The sequence below is a fragment of the Mytilus edulis genome, chromosome 10, assembly GCF_963676685.1.
Source record: "Mytilus edulis chromosome 10, xbMytEdul2.2, whole genome shotgun sequence".
Classification (NCBI taxonomy): Eukaryota; Metazoa; Mollusca; class Bivalvia; order Mytilida; family Mytilidae; genus Mytilus; species Mytilus edulis.
In genome coordinates, this window is record NC_092353.1 from 79548318 (window position 1) to 79574478 (window position 26161).

The following is a 26161-nucleotide window of genomic DNA, read 5'->3' on the forward strand; positions in this document are numbered from 1 at the left end:
TTGGACTTTATCATTTTTGCCAGAGTTTATGGACTTGGGCAATTTATGTTTTAAAACTTTTTTTTAATGTAAATTCAACAAGAAAACTTGATTCTTGGTTTATTTGTTTGTTATCAGTATTAATTTTAGGGGCTATGTTGAATTATTCTTGTGTCCTTTCGTCCTTCGAACAAATATTTTAGTCACACTTTTTGTATTTGATGGATTCCTTCCTGTTTGTTGATACTTGGAAATTTCTGTCAATTTTCTCAAGTTCTATCGAACAGAATTACCTCATATTTCTCAGCAGCGTTGCAGTGATGAAATATATTATGAGAGCTTTTCTTATCAATTAAAACACACTTTTCTGATACTATGAATTATGAGTTGGATATGCTAAGCACAACAAAGCTTGTGATCTTTTGACTTGAACACATTGCTAAAAAGCATATAGTATGTGACTGATTTTTGTCGAGCCTTCGACTTTAGTCGAAAAAGCGAGACATAGCGATCCTACATTTCGGCGGCGGCGGCGGCGGCGTCCACAAATATTCACTCTGTGGTTAAAGTTTTTGAAATTTTAATAACTTTCTTAAACTATCCTGGAAATGTACAAAACTTGGCCAGAATCTTGTTTATGATCAGGAGATAGTATCCAGAAGTAAATTTTGTAAAAATAAAATTCCATTTTTTCCGTATTTTACTTATAAATGGACTTAGTTTTTCTGCCAGGAAACATTACATTCACTCTGTGGTTAAAGTTTTTAAAATTTTAATAACTTTCTTAAACTATCCTGGAATTGTAAGAAACTTGGCCAGAAGCTTGTTTATGATCAGAAGATAGTATCCAGATGTAAATTTTGTAAAAATAAAATTCCATTTTTCCTGTATTTTACTTATAAATGGACTTAGTTTTTCTTCCAGTTAACATTACATACAGTCTGCAGTTAAAGTATTTAAAACATTTTTAAGATTCTTAAACTAGCCTGGATTTTTACCAAACTTGGACAGAAGCTTCTGACAATCAAAAGATAGTATCGAGAGGAATAATTTTATTGATTTTTTTCATCATTTTTGATGAGGGTGTGATTAACAGCAAAAGAACGCGAGACACTGGGTTCCGCGGAACGAACCCTTACAAATTTTTTTTTACCAGAGTCTATATTTGACCATTTTTTCATGGGATCATTTATAGTCACAACCTCCATGATGGTTGACACAATATTGGTATCAAGTGTAAGGTTTGAACCTTTGGTGGGTAAACCAATGACTTGAAAAGAAAATTAGTGTTTGCTGCTTCTCTGCATCAAAGACTGGTTGACCTGGACTGGGAATAATGCGTCTGGTATAAGGTGACATGTCTTCCTGAGGACTGTTGCCTTGGGATTTAGCATGTTCAAAGATCTGGCTCAACATGATAAGAATTTGACATCTCACTTATACCTTCCTCTTTATTGGTAAAAATAACATGTGTGTATGTATGTTTATAGAAATGTATTAAATACAAATTATAAAAAACCCATTACATATATATTTGGGTAATATAAAGAATAAAAACTAAAAAAAAGTTTCATTATAAGGTCCCTGACAACTTTCTGGCATTGGATTAGTGATAGCTTTCTTGTCTTTCAGCGTTTCAGAATTGATTTGCATGTTAAAATTGCGTCAATTTTCAACACTTATATTTATGGTGGCCGGATGCGGCCATTTCGCCTTTTCGCGAGAAAGCGAAATCGAGAAATCGGGAAATCGAGAAATCAAGAAAGCGAAATCGAGAAATCAAGAAAGCAAAAACCCAAAAGCGAAAACGCGAGATGAAATAGATTTTTCGATTTCGCGTTTTCGCTTTCTCGATTTCGTTTTTGCTTTCTTGATTTCTCGAATTCACGTTTTCGATTTCTCGATTTCCTGATTTCTCGATTTTGCAATTTCGCTTTCTCGATTTCCCGATTTCTCGATTTCGCGTGAAAGTGAAAGGAGAAAACGCGAAATAGCCGCATCCGGCCACCATATATATTTGAAGTGTCTCTGTATAAAAAAAAAACTCATTTGGTTTGGTCTCCATAACATATCAATCTAATAAATAAGTAGTCTGTATGAAGATCTTTGCCCTTTCAGGTTAGTTGTTCCTAATAAGCTAGAACAAAGTTGCCTCTTTTCATTCAGTTGGGATGTATATTCATTCATTGTACTGAAATGGCAAATAATCTGGTTAAATCATAAATATTTACAAAATTCAAGTTCTTGCACACCTTTCTAATGTTGGTTACTATGTTGACCCCAAGAATTCTTTCATTTTATGTCAATATATTTTTTCTGGACATGGTAAATTACATAAAGTACCTAAACTATTTTAATGTCATGCTCAGGAAATTTAACTAGAATATTAAATTTGGCATTTGTGATAAAACAGCATTACAATTTGAAAAACATACTTTTGTCTAATATATCCATCAATATGAAATTTGTTCAGAAAGTTCAACATTATTTTGCATGTTAAAAAACTGTTGTCTAAAAAATGTTACACCTTGTGTTAGAAATTGAAGTCTTTTGCTTGTCTGGTAAATCAAGAAATCTCTAGATAACGTTTAGTTAGAATGTTAGCAAATACTGAGTTATCTCCCCTTAATTGTAATTTTTTAGTGCCTTTCAACCGAATTATATCTTGATTTACTAGAACAAGCATAGGAAACAATTTTGTTTTCATAGTGCACTACAATTTGAACATAAATTAATGTCAACTTGTTGTCTGCTCTATGGTCGGGTTGTTGTCGCTTTGACACATTCCCAATTTCCTTTCTCAATTTTATTGAGTAGAATTTTTGTTCGTCATGTTTTATAAGCCTGATTCTTGGGCATATTGGCACTTGAATTGTATGGTGGTAAGGTTAAGGGGAAAACTGAATCAATTTTAAAAAGTTCTTTAATAGTATTATAGTAATCCTCATTAGATTTAATTTAGGAATAGCCAATACCTAATAAATAAAATAAATTTTAACTCAACATACCTCCTGCATCATTTTGTCATGTGCTCTTACATCCCATAACTTGTCTGGTTTCATAAGTTTGTCATTCAATCTCAAGTCAAATATTTCAAAAGCTTGAACCATCTGAAAAAAGATTAATTTTATCATACCTTGATATTTTCCGACTTGTTCAATTATTTTTCTACATCATTAAAACATAGTATTTCTACCAATTTTAAACTTTATATCAAAACAAGCTTTCTACAGGTAAACACATTCATTTTATTTCATTCAACTCTTGGATCATCAGCAAAGTTAAGAAATCATGAAAACTTGGATAGAAATGGATAAATTTGAACAAAAGTTGGTTTATTGTAGACATATATTGTTTCTTTTTGTAATTAACACTTAATTATACCCCATGCAACGAAGTTGCTGAGGGTATAATGTTTTTGACCCGTCCGTCTGTCCGTCCGTCAGTCCTGTTTCTTGTCATCGCAACTCCTCTCAAACCACACAACAGAGTTTCACGAAACCTTTTCAGATAATAAGGACATACTATGTGGTTGTGCATATCGACGGGAAATTGCGATTCAATTTTTTTTCTAGGAGTTACGCCCCTTTTAACTTATTTACTGTAATGTACTACTGCAACAGTTTGTCATCGCAACTCCTCTCAAACCACACAACAGAATGTCACGAAATCTTTTTATATGAAAAGGACATATTATGTAGTTGTGCATATCGACAGGAAATTATGATTCAATTGTATTTCTAGGAGTTACGCCCCTTTGAACTTATTTGCTTCAATGTACTACTGCAACAGTTTGTCATCGCAACTCCTCTGAAACTACATAACAGAATTTCATGAAACCTTTTCAGATAATAAGGACATACTATGTAGATGTACATATCGACAGGAAATCACGATTCAATTTTTTTTCTAGGAGTTACACTTCTTTGAACTTATTTGCTTTAAGGTACTACTTCAACAGTTTGTCATCTCAACTCCTCTGAAACCACACAACAGAATTTCATGAAACTTTGTAGATAATAAGGACATACTACGTAAATGTGCATATCAACAGGAAATTACGATTCAATTTTTTTTCTAGGAGTTATGCCCCTTTGAACTTACTTCTGCAACAGTTTGTCATCTCAACTCCTCTGAAAACACAACAGAATTTCATGAAATGTTGTAGATAATAAGGACATACTATGTAGAGGTGTATATTGACAGGAAATTATTATTCAGTATTTTTTCTTATACAATTTTTTTTTTTTATACTTATTTAATTTCTCCAATGACAATGTGGGGACGTGGGGTATGTGAGGGTGCTCACTAAGGTTCTTTAATTAAAAGTCAAATTCAAATTTAACGTTTTTGAGGAAATAATATTTTCTTCAAAAACAAGCCTATAGGAAAATATCATCGATATATATTTTACAGGCTCTGCTAGTGTGAATTGCAAATTGTATTGACCATGCCCTGTAGGGTCTTATAAATTGAGTTCATTTCTGGTATATGAAGTACAAAATGTAATTATATAAACCTGAAAAGCACATCTGTTAAATGGCATTCTACCAACAGCAGTCCCAAGACCTGGACAAAGCACCCTTCTGATTGGCTGATTTTCTGGGTTTCTGTTGTGCTTCTGTACTGCAATGGAATATACAAACTCATGAGTAGATGTATTTCTCTAATTCTATGGTCATTTTTACTTTTCAGAACCTATTGTATAACAAAATTTAACCAACATGTGGTCTCAGTAAGATGATTGGGTGAATTAAAGGGTCATAACCTTTATCAGCTCACCAGATGTATTAAAATATGCTAAAATTTTGAATGGTAATGGGGAATGTGTCAAAGAGACAACAACCGGACCATAGAAAAGACAACAGCAAAAGGTCACCAACAGGTCTTCAATGTAGCGAGAAATTCCCACACCCAGAGGCGTCCTTCAGTTGGCCCCTAAACAAATATATACTAGTTCAGTGATAATGAACGTCATACTAAACTCCAAATTGTACACAAGAAACTAAAATTAAAAATAATACAAGACTAACAGAGGCTCCCGACTTGGGACAGATGCAAACATGCGGCGGGGTTAAACATGTTTATGAGATCTCACCCCTCCCCCTATACCTCTAGCTAATGTAGAAAAGTAAACGCATAACAATACGCACGTTAAAATTCAGATCAAGAGAAGTCCGAGTCTGATGTCAGAAGATGTAACCAAAGAAAATTAACAAAATGACAATTATACATAAATAACAACAGAATACTAGCAAATAACTGACTTGCCAGCTCCAGACTTCAATTAAACTGATTGAAAGATTATGATTTCATCATATGAATATCAGGCACAATCCTTCCAGTTGGGTTTAGTATCATACCATCATAACATATATGAGAAGAATAAACCCGTGTTAACGTGCTAAAAAAAGAAAAGCATAATAATCAAAGTAATAGAATCAGAAATGATTTACATAGATATGTAAATATCTGTCAAAATGACTCCTCTTAAAGACAGAAGCATTGGCTGAGTTTGTGATATAGTAGGAGTAATGATTTACTAATCTATGTTAATACCTGCCAAAATGACTCCTCTTAAAGACGGAAGCATTGGCTGAGTTTGTGATATAGTATGAGTAATGATTTACTTATCTATGTTAATACCTGCCAAAATGACTCCTCTTAAAGACGGAAGCATTGGCTGAGTTTGTGATATAGTATGAGTAATGATTTACTAATCGATGTTAATACCTGCCAAAATGACTCCTCTTAAAGACGGAAGCATTGGCTGAGTTTGTGATATAGTATGAGTAATGATTTACTAATCTATGTTAATACCTGCCAAAATGACTCCTCTTAAAGACGGAAGCATTGGCTGAGTTTGTGATATAGTACATAGTAATGATTTACTAATCTATGTTAATACCTGCCAAAATGACTCCTCTTAAAGACGGAAGCATTGGCTGAGTTTGTGATATAGTACATAGTAATGATTTACTAATCTATGTTAATACCTGCCAAAATGACTCCTCTTAAAGACGGAAGCATTGGCTGAGTTTGTGATATAGTATGAGTAATGATTTACTAATCTATGTTAATACCTGACAAAATGACTCCTCTTAAAGATGGATGCATTGGCTGAGCTAGTGATATAGTCAATCTAACTAAAAACCAATCTCTCATCGCACCCGTTTTCTTATATGTCGGGTGGGAGATCTGACGAACCCCGCTTTGAGGTCACATGTGAGTGAAATCGTAGATGTGTCTTTTTCGACCAATGAAAATGAGCCTTCGACAATCTTAAAAGTTTTTCATGAGGTAAAGGGATGTTACTTATTGCATTTACAAACAAATCGTCAGTCCAAATAATTCATAAAACTTTTTGATTGGCTTATTATAGGTTGTCAATCATTTGCATATCATTGTAAATTCATAACTTCAAGTTCGCTCACATGTGACCTCAAAGCGGGTTTTGTTAGATCTCCCACACGACATATCAGAAAACGGGAGCGATGAGAGATCGGTTTTCAATTAGATTGTGATGTAGTATGAGTAATGATTTACTAATCTATACACATGGAAAAAAGTATTGCAACACCTTGATTTGTTAAAACTTGAAAAATCAGCCTCTTTTTTTGGATGAAATATCATAAAATATGTGTATAATATTATTGAAACATAGTTTATGATAACATTGGCATTGAAAAGAACAAAAAATGTTTGAAAAAAAAAATGATTTATATAACCACAATTTTAATAACAAAATGAATTGTTTTTTGTACAAAAAAATGCATTTTACAACTTTTACTGTAGTCGAACTTTACAATTCGATGAGACTGTCATTAAAGTGAGAGGGTTAGCGCTATAGAACCAGGTTTAATCCACCATTTTCTACATTTGAAAATGCCTGTACCAAGTCAGGAATATGACAGTTTTTGTCCATTCGTTTTTGATGCGTTTTGTTATTTGATTTTGCCATGTGATTATGGACTTTCCCAATTGATCTTCCTCTAAGTTCAGTATTTTTGTGATTTTTAACCGGATTTTTGTGACAAAAATGTCGGTTATTGATTTGGGGATGTACGGCGGGCGGGCGGGCGGGCGGGCGGGCGGCAATCAAATGTTGTCCGTGCATTAACTCATGAACCGTTCAATCAAAGCTTTTAAAATTTTAATATGTTGTTACTGACAACTAAATGAAGGTCAAGTTCAATAATGGCGATTTTGACTTTTACCGTTCAGGAGTTATGGTTCTTGAAAGATTGAAAAATGAAGTTTCCAGTCGTGTCCATGCATTTACGCATGAACTGTTCTACTAAAGCTTCCCAAATTTTAATATGTTGTTACTGATGACCAAATGGAGGTCATGTTTAATAATGACGATTTTGACTTTTACCGTTCAGGAGTTATGGTTCTTGAAAGATTGAAAAATGAAGTTTCCAGTCGTGGCCGTGCATTTACGCATGAACTGTTCTACCAAAGCTTCCCAAATTTTAATATATTGTTACTGATGACAAAATAGAGGTCAAGTGCAATAAAGACGATTTTGACTTTTACCAATCAGGAGTTATGGTTCTTGAAAGATTGAAAAATGGTGTTTCCAGTCGTGTCCGTGCATTTTCTCATGAACCATTCAACCAAAGCTTTTGAAATTTTTATATGTTGTTACTGATGGCAAAATAGAGGTCAAGTTCAATAATGACGATTTTGACTTTTACCGTTCAGGAGTTATGGTTCTTGAAAGATTGTAAAATGGCGTTTCCATTCACGTTGTTGCATTTACTCATGAACCATAATTCAATCTAAGCTTTTCAAATTTTAATATGTTGATACTAATGACAAAATGGAGGTCAAATTTGATATTGACGATTTTCACTTTCACCATTCATCAGATATGGTTCTTGTGATATTGCCAGGACACAAATAAATATTAATAAATCCGGTTTGCTGTCGTTGTGACAGCCTCTTGTACTTTTTACAATGTCAGACATCTCAAAGTTAATCTTCAGATGACTGTTCACATCATGGTAGATCGTTATATGCCAAAGAATTAGTACTTTGTGCGCAGCCTCCATTCAAACGGATAACCGCATCTTAACGTCTTCTGATTCCTGCCATAAATCGACTAATTTGTTGCTAAGGTAGCAGCAACAATTTCTGATGAAGGTCATTATTTATTTCATGATGTGTTTGAAATGGGGTGTCCTTTTGCGCACTGTCCGCCCAATAGTGTCCCATATATGCTCGATATGGTTCAAAGTCGGGCTACGATCGGGCCAAGGAAGATGAACCAAATTCCATTTGAACATTGGATCTTCCTCCACGATGCTAATTTCCAACTTTGGCGAGCTCTGCACTACATTAGATACGGAAAACTGTGTGTCTGTTCGTTAGCAAAGGTCTCCGAAATGGTCTTATCGCACGATAACCAGTAGCGATGAGTTGATCTCGAACAGTTCTTGTTAAAAGGCTCCTGTATGGCCACCACTCTCTTTTTAGGATTGTCTTGTTTGCAATGGGTTTCCTTCTTTTATGTTGCAATCTGGCATAAATAATATAACTATTTCAAGATAATAATGTTCTATTTTTCCAAAACACATCTACATGGTATCATAACAATAAATCAAGAGAACAACATAAACTAACATATCATACAAATACGGAATGCAATCCGCATGAATACACCAAAGACTGGTTAAGGAGAGATAACTCTCATAAAAGTATGTTAACTTTACCAAACGACTTGCCATACCAAACTGACATATAACATCCCCCCGAACAAATAAACAAACCCCGTTTGTTTTCAATGGTCAAGGCGTTTGGTCATTTAAAATAGTTCAAAAAATAATTAATTTCATAAAAATTATGGCTTTTTATTTCTTCCAAGCTATTATTCATTCAATCAATATCAAAATCTTTGACTATACTCAAAATAAAAATTACTTCCTACTGCATCTTCCATAATAAAATTGGTTATATAGAGCAAACTTTAATAAATGATGACACCAGCAGAGACCCTGGCTCTTATTAAATGGAAATACAATTAAAGCAACACAATGGCCATTTACGCTGCCTCAAAAAATATAACCATAAACAAATAGGTTATTTCTGGTATTGTACACCAAATCCGTCATTACAAATGACAACACTGTAAATGCTCATTAAAACGCAGTAATTTCATTTTAATTGCCTAAATGCAATATTTGCTTTTTGTCAAACTTCAAAATTGACTATTCATTTGAAAGCAAACTCTAAAATATATATTTCTTCAATAAAATGAATTACTTAAATTCAAAACTTTCTCTACTAAATTAACTTTTCTTCTCAAATCGTAACTGATCCGTAACTAAAAAAAATACAATTAAGAATAAAACTTCAACAAAATTTAAAAAAAACCAGTAACTTTGAAGTAAAAATCATTTAAAACTGCTATCATAGCAATATTTACGAAAATATTCTCTCGATATTTTTTTATAAAACAAATTCTTATTACAGAGTAATACTTCAACAATATTTCAACAAATCTATTTACAAAATACTTCTTTTTCTTCGATCAAATGACACCCATCGATTACATTGTCAATATTCTTTTCTTTTTCTCAAAAACATTTCACTAACAATTTATACACATATTATTAATGTTCCGAAATTAAAATTAAACACATTGTACTTTTAAAATAATTTTGTCCTTGAAATAGTTCTTGTCAAAAATTTACATGGTTTTAAATGCCATAAAACATATGAACACACTTTATTCTAAAAAAATACACAATTAGTCAGCAAATGGCGGTGGTTTCGACTGTACCATCTTCTTTGTATGTTCATTTAGCTGTTCAAATGGAATCCACAACGCATTTTGTGCCGGTTCGCCTTTAAATTGCACACGGTATTCAGTTTTTTCATTTATTTTGCGTTGAGACAAAATTCTCTTAACTTTATAATAAGTGTCTGATTGGGTCGTAAATTCATCGGACGAGTTTGTATCTAAAGTGGAAAGTTGAAAACGAATAGGACGTTTTCGAGTTCGTGTTGAACGTCTGACAACCGGCTGAGTCTGTGTTAACGGTAGAATAGCTTCTGTATGTTCTGAATCACTGTCTGTAGTAGGATCATCTGATTCACGGTTAATTTCGGCTGTATGAACTTTTGATAAGAAATAGTCTGACGGTTCGGGTGCACGAACATATGCAATTTTTAGTCTATCCAAATGTGTGTCATATTTAAGAATTTTGCCGGAAGATGGTTCTTTAAGATTCACAATGTGAGGTGATTTTATAGCGTTTACGATAAAGGGTCCACTGTATTTTGGTTGAAACTTTCGTCCTGGGCCACTCGGTTCTTTAAGCATATATACATAGTCTCCAACAGATAAACACAACGGATTAGTCTTTTTGTTATATCGATCCATCATAAGTTCTCCTGATCGTTGCGCATTTGTACGAATTTCTTCTCTAATTATATCTAACTTTTTGGCCTGTTTTTCTACATAGTCACGATAATCGTCGGGTAAAGTTGAGAAATCGGTTTGATGTGACAAACAAAGCGGAAATTTAGGTCTTGTTCCATATATAATCTCATAAGGCGAATACTTTGTAGAGGAATTTATCGAGGCGTTCATTGAAAACGTAATGGCAGGTAGCACACTGTCCCATTGCGTTCCTTTTTGAATGTATGGAGTTAGTCTCTCGGCTAACGTTCGATGAGTTCTCTCGCATGCTCCTAAACAATGATGTATCATACTGGGCGTAAAATTTTGACGAATTTCAAGCAATTTACAAACTTCCTTAGTACAGTTTGAAATGAACTCACTTCCATTGTCAGATATAATTGTGTCACAAACACCAAATTGACAAAACATATCAAAAAGAGCATATGAAACTGTCATTGCGTCACAGTTTGGAATAGGCACATTATATACAAATTTACTGAACATATCTATAGCTGATAAAATGTGTGTATACGATCTTTGTGATGTCGGTAAAGGTCCATAGAGGTCAACTTGCCATATTTGAAATGGTCCAGAAGGTGTACGGTACGATATAATTCCAGTTTTAGTATGAGCTTTTGTCATTTTTCTAGATTGACAGTCATGACAGGATTTGACATATTCGGTTACAAGAGATGGCAATTTGTCGAAATAAAAATGCTCACTTATTAAATCTATAGTGTTTTGTATGCCTCCATGGCCTCCCATAGGCGAATCGTGAAAAATTTCCATAGTTGGTCTTATGAGTATATTCGGTAAAGCTAACTGATATTTTGGCATGTGGTCACTAGTTCGTTTACACTTAGCATTTCGGGTGTGAAAAAGCAAATTATTCATCAGTGAATAATCTGCAGAACGTAGTATAAGCCGTCGTGCATCTCGTTGTAAATGTGGCAAAATTCCATTTTCAAGATAGTTAATAATTTGTCGTAAATTAACATCATTTTGTTGCAATTCTTTCACACTATCTGGACTAAAATCGCTTCGCTTAAATAGTTCTATACTTCGTTTTACAAGTTCCTCGTCACTTGAAACTATCGGAACAGGTTTATTTTCAATCGATGTATCGTCCTCTGTCGATATATCATTATTCTTTTGACTTTCATTTGTAAGTTCATTGTCACTTTTTTCACCTAATAAAATTTTCTGCACTGCATTTACAGAAATGTCATTTAAATTAGAAGCATTTGTGAATTTCAACCATTCACGCTCGTGCAAGTTCAACGCGGAACTGCAATCTATTTCGTCGTTTAATGGTTCATCTTGTGTCTTAACTTTCAAAGGGTCAAACTCATGCAAAACATTGCCTTGTTTATCATGAGCACTCTCATTTATCAAATAAGGACTATCTATGGGTTCCAACGGTTTTAACATACTAATATTGTCTATGTTGTTAAGTGCAAAACATTGATCTTCAGTAATACATTCAGTTTCCACCTTTGCTACGTCCTGAGCATCGGCGGAATGTTTACATTTTTGTTGCAACGTCGGTTTCAAAAGCGCAGTTGTATCTTCACACGGAGAACCGAAAGATTCAATATGATTCACTTTGTCCTCGGTCTGTTCAATCGGTCTATATTTAGGCAATGTAAATACTGTACTAACGCAATGATTTTCGCTAAATTTTGGAGAAATATATTCATCTTCGGTATCGGCTGTATATCCTGCGTCATGATCGGTTTCTTCTGTTTCAAAGTCGATAAAGTTTAAAGTTTGTGTATTGTTCTCAGCGGGATTCAAAATACTAATTTGTCCTGTCGTTTCCTGAACATACGGGAAAAAGAGGTCATCTTCAGCCGGACTTGAATTCTCACCGGACACATCACTTCCAATACAACGAGATAGTGCATCCGGTACTTGCATTTGCGCGGCTGGTTTGTAACGAATTTCGAAATTGTACTGTTGTAATATTGCAAGCCAACGATCATATATCGCTCCTTTCAGTTGTTTTTCAATTAGCGGTCGCAATGCTTTGTGGTCACACTCAACGATGAATTCATTGCCTCTTAGGTAACTTGAACAATCAGTAACGCTTGTAACGACTCCTAATAGCTCGAGTTTAGTTGGACCGTATGACCTTTGCCAATGATTTAAAGCTTTCGAACCAAAACGGACTACTCTAACTTTTTCAATGTTTTTATTTTCATCAGGATGTTTTTGGTACAACATATATCCTATCCCTTTTGAAGATGAATCAACGGCCAAATAAAACGGAAGGTTAAATTGAGGAAAGGCTAAGATTTCCGAGTTGAGTAAACGTGTTTTAAGTGCATTTAATGCCGTTTCTTGTTCTTTGTTCCATTGAAATAAGGCACCTTTTCGCAATAATTTTGTCAATGATTGAGTTATTTCACTATAGTTCGGTATAAACTTTCGGAACCATCCAAATAAACCTAAAGCTCTGCGGAGTTCTTTTAAATTTCGAGGTGACGGATATGTTTGTAAAGCTTGAACACGATCTGGGGGCGGTTTTATTCCTTTTGACGAAATATGGTGTCCAAGAAATATACATGACTGTTCTGCAAATTGACACTTTTTCGGGTTCAGTTTAAGACCAGCACTTCTAAAACGATTGAATACATCGGTCAAGTCATTAATATGTTCTTGAAATGTTTCTGAACAGATTAACACATCGTCCAAATAGCAAAGACATGACCTGAAAGTTAGTCCGGACAAAACTTTGTCCATTAAAAGTTGAAACGAGTTCGGTGCTGAGCTAAGTCCCATGGGTAATCGATTGAATTTGTATGTCCCAAAACATGTATTGAAAGCCGTATATTTCGAACTTGAAGGGTCTATTTTCATTTGGAAAAATCCGGAACTCATGTCAATGGATGTTATGAAATTTGGTTTTCTTTGTGAAAAAGATTCTGTTAAGTCTTGTAAATCCGGTATATTATATGAGAAAATTTTACACTGAGAATTTAGATATCTGAAGTCGCAGCAAAAACGAAATTGCGAAAGACTGGAGTCTTTGTCATATGGAGGTCCTTGTTTTGTTCCATGTACACGCTTAGTAACTAGCACAATCGGACTTGTTATCGGTAGGTCTTCATCTGGAAATACAGGAGAAATAATTCCTTGCTCAAGCAAATTGTCCAAATGATGCCTTAAAACGTCCTTTTTATCGGGCGACAAACGATAAGGTTTCTGATACTTCGGTTTGGCATCAGGTTTCAACAGTATTTTATGTTTAACTAAATCCGTGAATCCTAAAGCAGGATCTGACTTTGTCACAAAAATGTCTTTATTGTTGTACAAAAACTTGTGTAAATCGTTACGCTGAACTTTGTCCAAATTAGATTTTTCAAACAGAAAATTCGCAATAAAATCCGTGATTTCACTGTTAAACGTGTTGTTGTTCTCGGATTGTACAGTAGAATCAAGCCTAACCGGGTCACTTTTACTGTTTACACTATTTGTATCGTTTATCAAATTCACGTTTTGAACGCAATGATCTGTAGTATCGTTGAACGGAAGAAGCGAGTGTTCAGATGTAATTTCGTCAAACATAGCTAATGTTTTTCCTTTATACAAGTCAATACTACAACTGTTTGGATTTAATATTTTAATTGGAATAAGTCTACCTTTTGACACAGAAACGACTCCTTTAGAAATAACCAATCCTCTAGATACAATATATTTACTAGACGTACAAATTCCTTGTTTTCCATAATAAATATTTGACGGAACTTTTCCCCATATAATTGTCTCTGTATGTGGTAAAATCGTTGTCCTTTTTGTACAATATACATTTGATGTTTTTGGAACAGCGGACATTTCACTAAAATCAATCACCATTTTATTCGCAATTAAATAGTTTGTTCCCAAAATAATAGGATGTGATGACATTTTCAAAATATAAGTAAAAACACGATGATTGGCTCTTGAAATATTCATTTGTACGTAAGCCGTACCAACAACTTCAATCTTTTGACTGTTAGCTAAAACAATGGACTCACGAACATCTGCATTAAAATCTGACTTCTTACTATACGGCAACGAATCATAAAGTTGTTCTGAAATAATGTTCACTGAACTTCCTGTATCAACCAATGCAGAAACTTTCAAAGAATCAAAACGAACAGTTAAATATAAAAATTTAGAGTCCGAAGAAATGAAGGAATCAGTACCAGAATCATTTTCGGATGACGTAATTACATCATTTTCACCAGTATACAATGTCATATTCTCAACACAAAAATCTTTATTTACATTCATACATTTATTTACACGAGATCTAGATCTACTCCGAATTCTTGAAGCACTTATGGACGGTCTCCTAGGGGAGCGTGCTGTGTGGCCCCCAGGAGGAAAGAGTTTCCCTTCTGAAGTTGACCGCATTCTTTTGCCGAATGTCCCGTCTGTCTGCATATTTGGCATTGCATGTTAGTGTCATTGTGTTGAACTGTTTGTCCGAAAATAAAACACTGCAAAGCAACATGTCCATTTTGAGAACATAATTGGCATATGTTTTGAGGAGAGAGATTTCCCGTACCGTTCCAATTACAATTTCTTTTGAAGTGTCCTGTTGCATTACATTTATAGCAGGGCAAATTTCGACGTGGTGCGCTTGGATATGTGTTGTGAGAAAAATTATTGTAGCCCATAGGTGGTTTTACATTGTAGTCTGTTTGTTTTTGTGTTTTCATATCATTCATGAGATCGGTCAGCTGATTCATTTGAGATCTTAAACTCGAAATTTCGGATTGGCTTGTTGAAATATTTCGTGCGGCGGCAACTGTATTTTCACATTCCCTGTATTTATACGCCTCGCCTGTTTTTGCTAGTGTTAATGCGTCTGATGCATCTTTTGGTTTACTTGCGCGGACATAAAATGCAAGTTTGTCAGGCAACCCATCAACAAATTTTGACATGACTTCGTGTTCAGGTTTGGAAAGCAAGTCCGCTTTTTCTACGAGCTGACAATAAAAATCTTCAATCTCTTGTCCGGGGTTTAATTTCAAACTATTGAATAACTGATTTTCAATAACGACGGATGGATTTTCCCAGTTGAATTTAACATATTTAGCGTTAAAAAGTTCTTTAATTGTTTGCCAGTCTAAATCAGAAGTTAGTCCGTTGTACCATGTTAGCGCGGGGCCCTGAAGATGGAGGTGAAATGCTGCTAGAATTTTGGCATCATCAAGCTCATGGAGAGTGGCAAAGGATTCAAATTCTTTTATAAATTTTGAGCCATTGTCTTTGGGGTATCCGGAAAACTTTTTACAGGAGGCTAATTTGTCCATAATGTTTTTCTTTGGTGGTTTGCTTTTATTGGGTTGATCGTTCAAAGAATTAGGTAAATCATTGAAGGCAGGTATATTTGCGGAATCATGGTTTATCGATGTTGTAAGGTATGTGTTTACAAAAGTATTGTCTAGAATTGTTATATCTCGATACGAAGGGTTTATGTACAAGTCTTCCTCACTGTCACTGTACCTTACTTTATCATCATCCCAATCGTAATACATCGAAATTATAATAATCAGTTCAAAGTCTACCAATGATTTTCCATAGGCTATGTACGCAAGAAAATGCAATACTTCCACGTGTCCGACCGCATGGCCGCCTTCCCACTGGGGTTAATTTCACAGGATCGTGCTTAAATAGATGTTGTTTTGTTATAAGTAATGTGTTTGAATGTTCTTACTAACAACCGGGTTCCTCCACCATTTTATGTTGCAATCTGGCATAAATAATATAACTATTTCAAGATAATAATGTTCTATTTTTCCAAAACACATCTACATGGTATCATAACAATAAATCAAGAGAACAACATAAACTAACATATCATACAAATACGGAATGCAATCCGCATGAATACACCAAAGACTGGTTAAGGAGAGATAACTCTCATAAAAGTATGTTAACTTTACCAAACGACTTGCCATACCAAACTGACATATAACACTTCTGACCAACCTTCATTATGCTTGATTTTCTCTAGCAAATGGTAAAGGGGATCTTCATTATCACGGAAGGTCTTTAACAGCGTGTATTGCCTGATTTTTTTTCTCAAAACGACTTATAGTGGAATGGTGATGACCAACAATACGTACAGCGACATCCCTGCTTCTCTTATGCTGATAATCTGCCATCTTGCTGCAGTTAAGAGTTGTCAGGGACCCATTAGAAGGTGTCAATCACATAACTTTAAAAACTTGGTTATTTAAAGTGTTGAAAACAATGAGGGTAAAAACATCTGTTTTGTTGTTTACGGGTACAGTAGCTGCATGTGCAGATAAAAACTTATCGATATTTATTGATTAAACTCAGGTGATACTTAAATAATGTTTAACTAGTTCTATTTACCAAATTATATCACAAAAAAATAAAGAGTGTTTTTTTTTTAATTTCAATTTCAATTTGGTGTTGAAATACTTTTTTCCATGTGTATATGTTAATACCTGCCAAAATGACTCCTCTAAAGGACAGATAAGCATTAGTTGAGTTTATGACATCTTTTGGTACTCTCATTGTCGGGACGTGTATGAGGTATTTGATTGGTTTACCATTACTTATGTTATTGGTCTTTAACTTCTGAATGTGTTCTTTGTCTGGATCTTTGTCATAGGCTGGAATAATGATTGCGTTTCCCTACAAAATACAAAAATTGAATAAAATAAGGTTACCGTGTAGATGCCAACACAACCAGAAGACGCATGAAATCAGATGCCTTAATTTAGTGGTTGTTAAAATAACTGTTTTTGTGTTTTTATTAATTATTCTTGCATAAATCAGGCTGTTTGTTGCTTTCCTGTTTAAATCATTTTACAATTTTTAATGCATTTTATAAATGCAATATGTCATGCACCAAATACAAGTTTTGAATATATTGAATTTTTAGACAGTTATTATGAAAGACCCCGTGAACAGAATATTTAATAGTAGTCAATATATATGTTCTTGGAAAGACCTACCATCAATATTAAATCCCAAATGCACTCATTGACAAAAAAATTCATGGTTAGATCTGATGAGGTAGTTAACCTTCATGTAACAAACTTACAACATACATTCGATCATGATAAGTAGAACAGACAAGAATTTCAGCTAGTACGCTTATATATTTAAGAATTGAATGCTTCTTTTTGTAAATTTATTGGGGTGTAAAAGCGTTGACCGAAGTACATTTTGTATGAAGCACGGAAGCGCTTTATTCTAAAAATGTACGCACGGTCAACGCTTTTACAACCCTATAAAGTTACTAAAAGAAGCATTCAATACTTATAATTACATTTTTTAGCTATGATCATGGAAACACGAATTTTATATATTTTATTATTTAATTTACCTGTGCACTTTATTGTTGGAGCACGTGTTATCATGAGTGAAAAGTTGTATTGAGCAATGCAACTGCTTACGGAATAACACGTGATGTGCAGTTAGCCAATCAGAATAAAATATTATAATGAAACATACATCTAATGTAATTATTTAAAATTAAAAATTCACCAAGATACATATCAATTTCGAATTTGGGCTATGGCGTCACCTTCGCCGTTCTTGAGATATGTCCATTTCAACGGCCATTTGTAAATTTAAAAAAATGCAGAATTTGCCGTAATATATTTTAAGCTGGGGCATATCTGGGAACAGTATATATCAATATATACAATGTATGTCCCTGGGCATATGTAGTCCGAGATTACTAACTAATTCTAACAAAGTTGTACTCTTCTCACCACAAAGTTTTCTCCATCAAACTGATCCCTTATTACTTTCTGTATCCGTTCTTGCCTGAAGAAAAGGTAAACAATTTATCGTTGATCATCTCAACGAGATTGAAGTTTTCTCGCTAAAGTGAGCAGGTACGGCGAAAGCGAGAAAAGCAATTGAGTTTGGATGAGCAATGATATAATCTGTTTATCGCTTTTTTACATATAACGACGTTGTCCGTTTCATGTCAGTTTCATTAGCAACGCCACGTACCTCCTTAGTTTTAGCGATATATTTCTATCTCAAGCGAGTAGCATGATATGAAAAATTATCACAAAAAAAGATCAAAGGAAAAATGCACAAAATAGCGATAATGGCTATTGACAACGTTGTCATAGGTAAAATAGCGATAAACAGATGACCCACAGATTATCACTGGCCATCTCAACTCGATTGCTTTTCTCTCTTTCGCCGTACCGGCTCAACCAAGAAAATCAATCTCGTTTAGATGATCAATATACTCTATAATTATTAAATTATATGCGCAAATTAGCCCTATAATACGGATAAATCAGCATGTGAAATACTGATGACGTTCCACTTACATCCATAGATCAAGAGTTAATAGTGCTATTCGAACAGGGTCAGAACACCAAGAAAAGTGATAGCAGTATATTATGACTGTTTTAAAGAGTTTTGACACTGTCCATTTATCTCCTAGAAGGGAGAGTCAAGTTTTTTTTAACTGAAAGGTTTTTTTTATTCTAAATCTTCTTGAAATAAATACTTCTGAAAGAAAGTAAAAAAAAGTTTTATTTTTATTGAAAATTAGCCCTCAAAAAATATAAAAGAACACTGATATAAGTGAATAATGTCTTGCTCCTGATATATTGAAAATATTGTTTGACTTGAGAAAAAATAGCCAACCTCTTCCCAAACAAAAGATGAATGGTTGCTGTTTTAAATTTAGTCATATTAGATATAGGAAGATGTGGTGTGAGTGCCAATGAGACAACTCTCCATTCAAATAACAATTTATAAAAGTAAACCATTATAGGTCAATGTACGGCCTTCAACACGGAGTCTTGGCTCACACCGAACAACAAGCTATAAAGGGCCCCAAAATTACTAGACTAGTGTAAAACCATCCAAACAGGAAAACCAACGGTCTAATCTATATAAAAAACCAGAAACACGAGAAACACATATTTATAAATTACATAAACAAACGACAACTACTGTACATCAGATTAACTCCTTTAATGGGAATCCGGCAGATATCAATTATTAAAATAATCTTAAATACCTCATAGCATGATTGCAGTTTATACAGCACCTAGTTTTATATATATTTTGTAATTTGAGAAATTTAACTCCATTGAACATGGAAGTAGCATAGAACTTAACAATCTAATTAAAAACCGATCTCTCATCGCTCCCGTTTTCTGATATGTCGCGTGGGAGATCTAACGAAACCGGCTTTGAGGTCACATGTGAGTGAACTAAAAGTTGTGAATTTATAATGATATGCAAATGAGTTGACGACCTATTAATAAGCCAATCAAAAAAGTTTATGAATTATTTTGACTGACGATTTCGTCGTAAAAAAAATGAGTAACATCCCTTTACCTTACGTTAGACTTTCAAGATCGTGGAAGACTCAATTGATTTCATTGGTCGAAAATGACACACCTACGAGGTCACTCACATGTGACCCCAAAGCCGGTTTCGTTAGATATTCCACGCGACATATCAGAAACAGGAGCGATGAGAGATCGATTTTTAATTAGATTGAGAACTTAACTTTAATTCATGGAAAACAAATTTAAGGCCAGAATAACATTTAAGCATACGTTAGCAGTCTATTTATTATTATCTGTAGTAAATGCTTTATTTCAATGTATGCCAGGTTGATTTTGACTAAAATTTAGTAGTAAATACTTGAGAATCATGACAATACATTTCCGTAAATGAAGGATATATATAAGACTCACATTTGCCATCCAAACAGCTCAGAAAACACACGATCTATCCCACCATCCATAAATCCAAAGGCATTTGCTGGAGAGACCTGTTAAATTAAATTGAACATTAATGTGCACTACCTGGAATCAACCTTTCTGCACTAAGAATTAACTAAATGTAGCCAAAATTCTTTAAATATTCATTCACAGCTATTTCCATAATAAAAGGTTTTCTGCAGCTATGTTTACCAATTTTTTTCTTAAACCTATTTTTTCCCTTCGGATAATTGGCCTTAAAATGCTCGTCTCTTATGATATGTACAGACCATAAAAGATTTCCTGTATTCATGATGTAGGCACTCGTATTTTTACAGTTATATACGGCGTATATGTATGCAAGGAAACTTATACATGTATTTCTTCGTTTTAATCTTGTTTGGTGAATGTATTTAGAGATTTTGTGTCATTAAGCTATAACTCTGCTTTTTCATTCCCTCAAATATTTGTAACTGGACATCATATTGATGTGCCCCTTGGTTGGCTATTTAGAATTCTTTGTCCGACATAATTAGAAATTTGTTGATATAAGAGTGTCTGGAAAAGAGGGGGTTACTTTATTTCTATATTCTTCAATTTTTCATGTCATTTTCCACTTTTCTTTATATATTTTTATCATCCGATTCTCTATTCTTTACATTTTAACACCTCATTATTCTCTATTTATTATTTATTACGTCTATTTTTCTATTCTATATATTGTTTGTCCATTATTATCTATTTATTATTTATAATGTCCATTTTTCTCTATTCTTTATATTTTTTGTCCATTTTTCTCTAATCTTTTCATTTTAGCACCTCATTATCCCTTTTTCTTTATATTTTTGCCATTATTGCCTTTATTCTCGATCTGTAAATCCACTTACACACCTCATATTACCCTCCATGTGTGTTTTTTGTGGGGGGGGGGGGTCCACTTTAAACAAAAATATCCTTAAATACTAGCAGGTGCTTGCGTGGGACTTCTTGAACTTGCACTGATGTGAGCGTTTTGCTCCATGAAGGCCTCACTGAATTAACTTTTTTTTTCATTTATTGTGTTTCTAAATATGCACTGTTTTAAACTGATACACCATATCTTTGTAATTATAAATAAGAAATTAATAAACATATGCTTCCTAACATTGAACTGGATTGATACCACTGTAATTAGTTATATTGGTTTGAGGAAGACAGATGTGAAATTATTAGTACTTACAACAGCATCTACTTCAGGAGTACCAACAAATATATCACCCTCTGTAGACTGAAATATAAATAATAACTGTTTAACAGCTAGGAGATACACGTTCAGTAGTCCAAAATCTACGAAGCTCTATGTATAGATTCTACGATATCGAAAGCAACCCTGTACCGACAGGTACTTCTTCATTGAAACCAATTACAGGGGGATAAGCAAGCTCACGACTCTGGTAAGAAAAGAATGAAGCAGGTTTTCTGCCTGGATTATGTACTCTTTACTTTTATAGGTCATTAGTCTCTATTTTTTATATAGTAGCAGAACCAATAATATGTATTTTGAAATTAGTATGGCGTTCATTATCACTGGACTAGTATATATTTGTTTAGGGGCCAGCTGAAGGACGCCTCCGGGTGCGGGAATTTCTCGCTACATTGAAGACCTGTTGGTGACCCTCTGCTGTTGTTTTTTATTTGGTCGGGTTATTGTCTCTTTGACACATTTCCCATTTCCATTCTCAATTTTATTAAAAACTAGTACCATACAATTACTAAAGATTCATCCATTTAAATGGGTACTGATAGATTCATGATTTCTTAATATTTTGGTGAAATTTCTATGATTTCATTAAATTGGAATTGAAAAATACAAAACAGACGTTTTTCATTGATGTTTTCCATACATCATCTATTTATTTCTATTTTATACACATATTTCATTGTAATACCTTGACCCTATCTTCATATTTTCTGAACTTCTGTTTCCACTCGTCTACCATTTTACGTTTAATATCCCTGAGATAGTATATAACTTTTATTTCATCTCTATGTTGTGCAGACGGCTCTTCATCAGCTGATTTAACTGTCGATGATTCTAACTGTTCCATTCTTTTCATCATGTTCATTGTTGTGTCCATTTCTGTTTCTTCCAAAGCAGCCATACTTGTTCTTTGATTTAGATTGAAATATTTTGGGGGTTGACAGAAGGTTGAAGTTTTTACCTATTAAACACCCATTTTTTTTTTATTGCAAACAACAGATAAATAACATATTCTCAGGAGGTTGGGTTTCCTAATATTAGTAGAAGTGTTGCAATCTTACAACTTACAATCTTGATATCTAGCTGAACGTTGAACAGTAATTGCGTAAAGCATACCCCTATAAGAATAATTTAGGTGTAAAAAAATAAAAGTGTCTAAAAATTAAATAATCATGTTTTCATTGTAACGTTTATTTAATAATGATATAAAATGAATTTTAAAACTCACAAGTTCAAATTATAGTAGAAGCCGTGCTGCATTAAAGTTTTGCTGCATTTAATAATTGGATGCTTCTTTTTGTAACTTCATCATGTTCATTGGGGTGTAAAATCGTTGACCGAAATACATTTTGTATAAAGCGCGGAAGCTAAAGCTCGGAAGCGCTTTATGCTATAAATGTGCGCACGGTCAACGCTTTTACAAGACAAGACAAGACAAGACTATATTTTATCTGAGTCTCACCTCTTATAAAACATTTACATAATATTACAATTCCACATATAAAACAAAAGCCACATAAAAAGAGTTACGAGAGACACTATGAAGTTACGAAAAGAAGCATTTAATACTTATAATCACATTTTTTAGCTAGGACCATGAAAACACGATTTCTATCAAGTTTTTATTTAATTTACCTATGCACTTTATTGTAGAAGCACGTGTAAACATGAATGTACAATTTATTTTGAAATGAAGTTGATTAAGGAATAGCGCGAGATTGCAGTAAGCCAATCAGAAGAAGGTTTTATAATGAAACAAATAGATTTAATGCAATTATTATGATTTATAATGTGTCTTTACGAAATGCAATGTGTCAACGCCAAAAATAACTAAATGCATTGTAAACATGGTAAAGAAAGAAGTAAACTTAATTTTACTTTGATTTGGTATTTCAATTTGTTTTTTTGGTAAATTAAATTTCATTATCATTCCATTATCACTTCAAATTAATTCAAGTTATTAAATCATTTCATACTGCTCTTTATATATATATATCTTTATTCTCACAAACCAAATTACAAAGGTATAGAGATAATTATACATATTTCAAAATTACATAAATAAATAATGTACGAAAGTAGATAGAGGCATTCACAATTGTTCACCCAGAAAAATTCAATTTGTTATTGATCTCCTTAATAAGTTTACATAGTTCGTTCAGTTCTGAACATTTTTTTGAATTCATTAAGTCATAAAACTTCAATGTATTTGGGCTATTTCTATAGTAAAATGCAATACATTGTTTTCTACAGTTATCAAAAGCTATACGATTTACCACTATCCTAGTTTTATTGGGGAAAATAATTGGAAATTAGAAGAAATTTAAAAAAAAATGTCCACGCCCAAAATGCTTATGGTTTAATGTACGGACAAACTATCAACATGATCGATGTGCTTAAAATTGACTCTAGATAACGAGGGTAAAACAACAAATATATCAAGACAATTATTTTGTAACAAATAAAAAGGATTTTAGCTAATAATAGTGCCTATTTTGGACCAGAGAATAAGCTCTCTCTATTTAAGAAGTTTGCATTTATTCGAAAAATACCTATATGGTGTGAATACTCATATTGTTCGGCCAGTTAATAACCAAACGAGTATATACTCAAATGGCCCGACCATACGCGTAGGGTCCAAATACTCATATGGTCTGGAACACATTACATACACTTCTCATATATTTAAGCAAATTATACATCTTGGAAGTTTGCAGTTAAATTTAAAATAACAAAATTAATTCATCCCCCCTTTTTTATCAGGTTTATTTATAGCAAATACACATTGATTTTTCTTACTGTCTGTTGTAGATTTTTTACTACAAAAAATGTTTAATTCATTTGATCATTCATCATGTTGATATCAAAATAGTTTTTCAGTTTTTCTGGTTTAAGAATTGAAAACAAAAACATGACACTTACCTTTTTACATTTGTTTTATATATTTTCATCAATATTATTTTGAAGGGTTATATACCTCCAGCTTTGGGTAACTGCCAGGAAGAAACTTTGACCATATAAAGACATATGACCTCAAACTTACACCAGTGTTATTCATTCTTTCACATTCTAAAAATAAAGCTGATTTGCCCTGTAAAATTTAGAGTTATCTCTCTTACAGTAGTGTAATTAATGCAATTATTTAAACTGATATAAACATAATCACTGTAAATTCTTGAGCACCAATCGTACTTATTTTTATCAACATCCTTTTTAAAAAACTTTCTTAACATAGCAAATGCTTTGTTTTTTAGTGTTTTAAAGTTTACTAATAAAGATAAATAATGGCCTGTAAATATATCCCTTCACCTCCTCCTCTTTTAATATAAGAACTATATTTTACTACCGGGTGCTCCGTTGCGGAGGAATTTACGAAGAAAAGGAGAAGAAGTAGTGATTTAAATCATCTCAGTGCTTATTTTACTGAAACAAGAGGCTCATAATAGCTTATTAAGATATGACATTTAATATCTAATTTTACATTTTATAGCATGTATTAGCTTTAGTTTAAGAATCAAATACTCTCAACTTCTGTATAACGTTTTTTTTCTAGGTCGAGACCAGTAAATCAAATCAAGGAGGCCGGATAACGTATTTCTTCAGTTTGAGGACAACAGGATCATGAGGATCGAGTTATTTACGAACAAAATGGATCTTGATTGTTACGCATTTACTTTTCTAGATTGGCTAGAGGTATAGGGGGAGGGTTGAGATCTCAAAACACATGTTTAACGCCGCCGCATTTTTGCGCCTGTCCCAAGTCAGGAGCCTCTAGCCTTTGTTAGTCTTGTATGATTTACAATTCAAGTTTTATTTTCTTGTGCATGTTGTGTATAATTCGGCTGCGGGAGTTTCTTGATGCATTGAAGACCTATTAGTGACCCTCTGCTACAATCTTATTAAAATATTGATCTCTAATTTCGTTATACTACATATATATGAGTACACTTTCCAATGAAAGCTTTTAATCGATCCTACATTGAACTTTTGATGTCGTCCCTAACCTATATAAGAATCATTCAGTCTAAGTTTGGTGGATATTGATCTTGAAGGTTAAGCATATTATTTTATGGACAACAGTTGTACCCCAAATTATTGCAAGTTTCCCACATGTCCCTTGGGGCCACGTGAACTTAATAACAACCGGCACACCTGTGCCTGTCACCTGGTTGAAAAATTCTGATGAATTTTTTTTATGCACATACATAATTAAGTTTCTCTTTGTGTTGCTTTTCATTCTTGCAATTCACTTATTTAACCCAGCTACAACCGGGTATAAAAATAACAGCCAAAATAGCAAAAAACATGTCAAAACTCCTAAAACTGATTGTCTCAAGCTTAAATATCATAGACGTTAGAGCTTGTCACACTAGTCATTTTGGAAGGTTTATAACCTAGCTCCTATAGTTATAAAAAAAAACCGACAAAACTGTATATTTCAGGTGTAATAGATCTTGTGATGCTGATAAATTTTGCATGTCACACTTTCCTATTGAGATATCAGTCAAAAACTGCAAAACATATACAGTGAAACCTTATTAAACCGAACCCTGAATAAACCGGAAACCGGTCTAATCCAAACTTGTTCTGAAGACCAATCATATCTCATTTTATGCATTGTGAACCTGATAAAACCGAAAACCTGCCAAAACCGAACAAAATCGCAAATCTTAAAAGGGTTCGGTTTAGTCAGGTTTACTATATATATTTCAGGAGCTATAGTTGCAAAAACAAGTCAACAGATGTTTCTTCAATATTAGAGTAGATACATAAATGAGCTCATCATAGATACTACCTGTTTTGTTGAAC

At 33.5% G+C, this 26161-nt stretch overlaps 1 protein-coding gene across 1 annotated transcript; it reads right to left on the reverse strand.

The window, feature by feature from the left end:
• Positions 1–1456: 1456 nt before the first annotated feature.
• On the reverse strand, positions 1457–24434 carry LOC139491995 (uncharacterized). The gene is made up of 10 exons (XM_071280013.1): positions 24275–24434; positions 22041–22313; positions 21332–21379; positions 20107–20183; positions 18139–18193; positions 16861–17050; positions 4499–4605; positions 2988–3089; positions 1988–2170; positions 1457–1657 (listed from the first exon to the last, which is right to left on the reverse strand). The coding sequence occupies exons 2-9, from the start codon at positions 22251–22253 to the stop codon at positions 2159–2161; spliced, it is 804 nt and encodes a 267-aa protein (XP_071136114.1). The 5' UTR covers positions 22254–22313; positions 24275–24434; the 3' UTR covers positions 1457–1657; positions 1988–2158.
• Positions 24435–26161: the final 1727 nt, after the last annotated feature.

What these genes read in the sequence shown, in the direction of transcription:
- LOC139491995 (XM_071280013.1), bottom strand. Translation starts at nt 22,253, where the DNA reads ATGGCTGCTTTGGAAGAAACAGAAATGGACACAACAATGAACATGATG. An exon ending in AATATGAAGATAGGGTCAAG is followed by an intron (nt 21,380 to 22,040) that starts GTATTACAATGA and finishes TTTATATTTCAG; the next exon opens with TCTACAGAGGGTGATATATT. An exon ending in TAGAGGAGTCATTTTGGCAG is followed by an intron (nt 4,606 to 16,860) that starts GTATTAACATAT and finishes ATTCCATTGCAG; the next exon opens with TACAGAAGCACAACAGAAAC.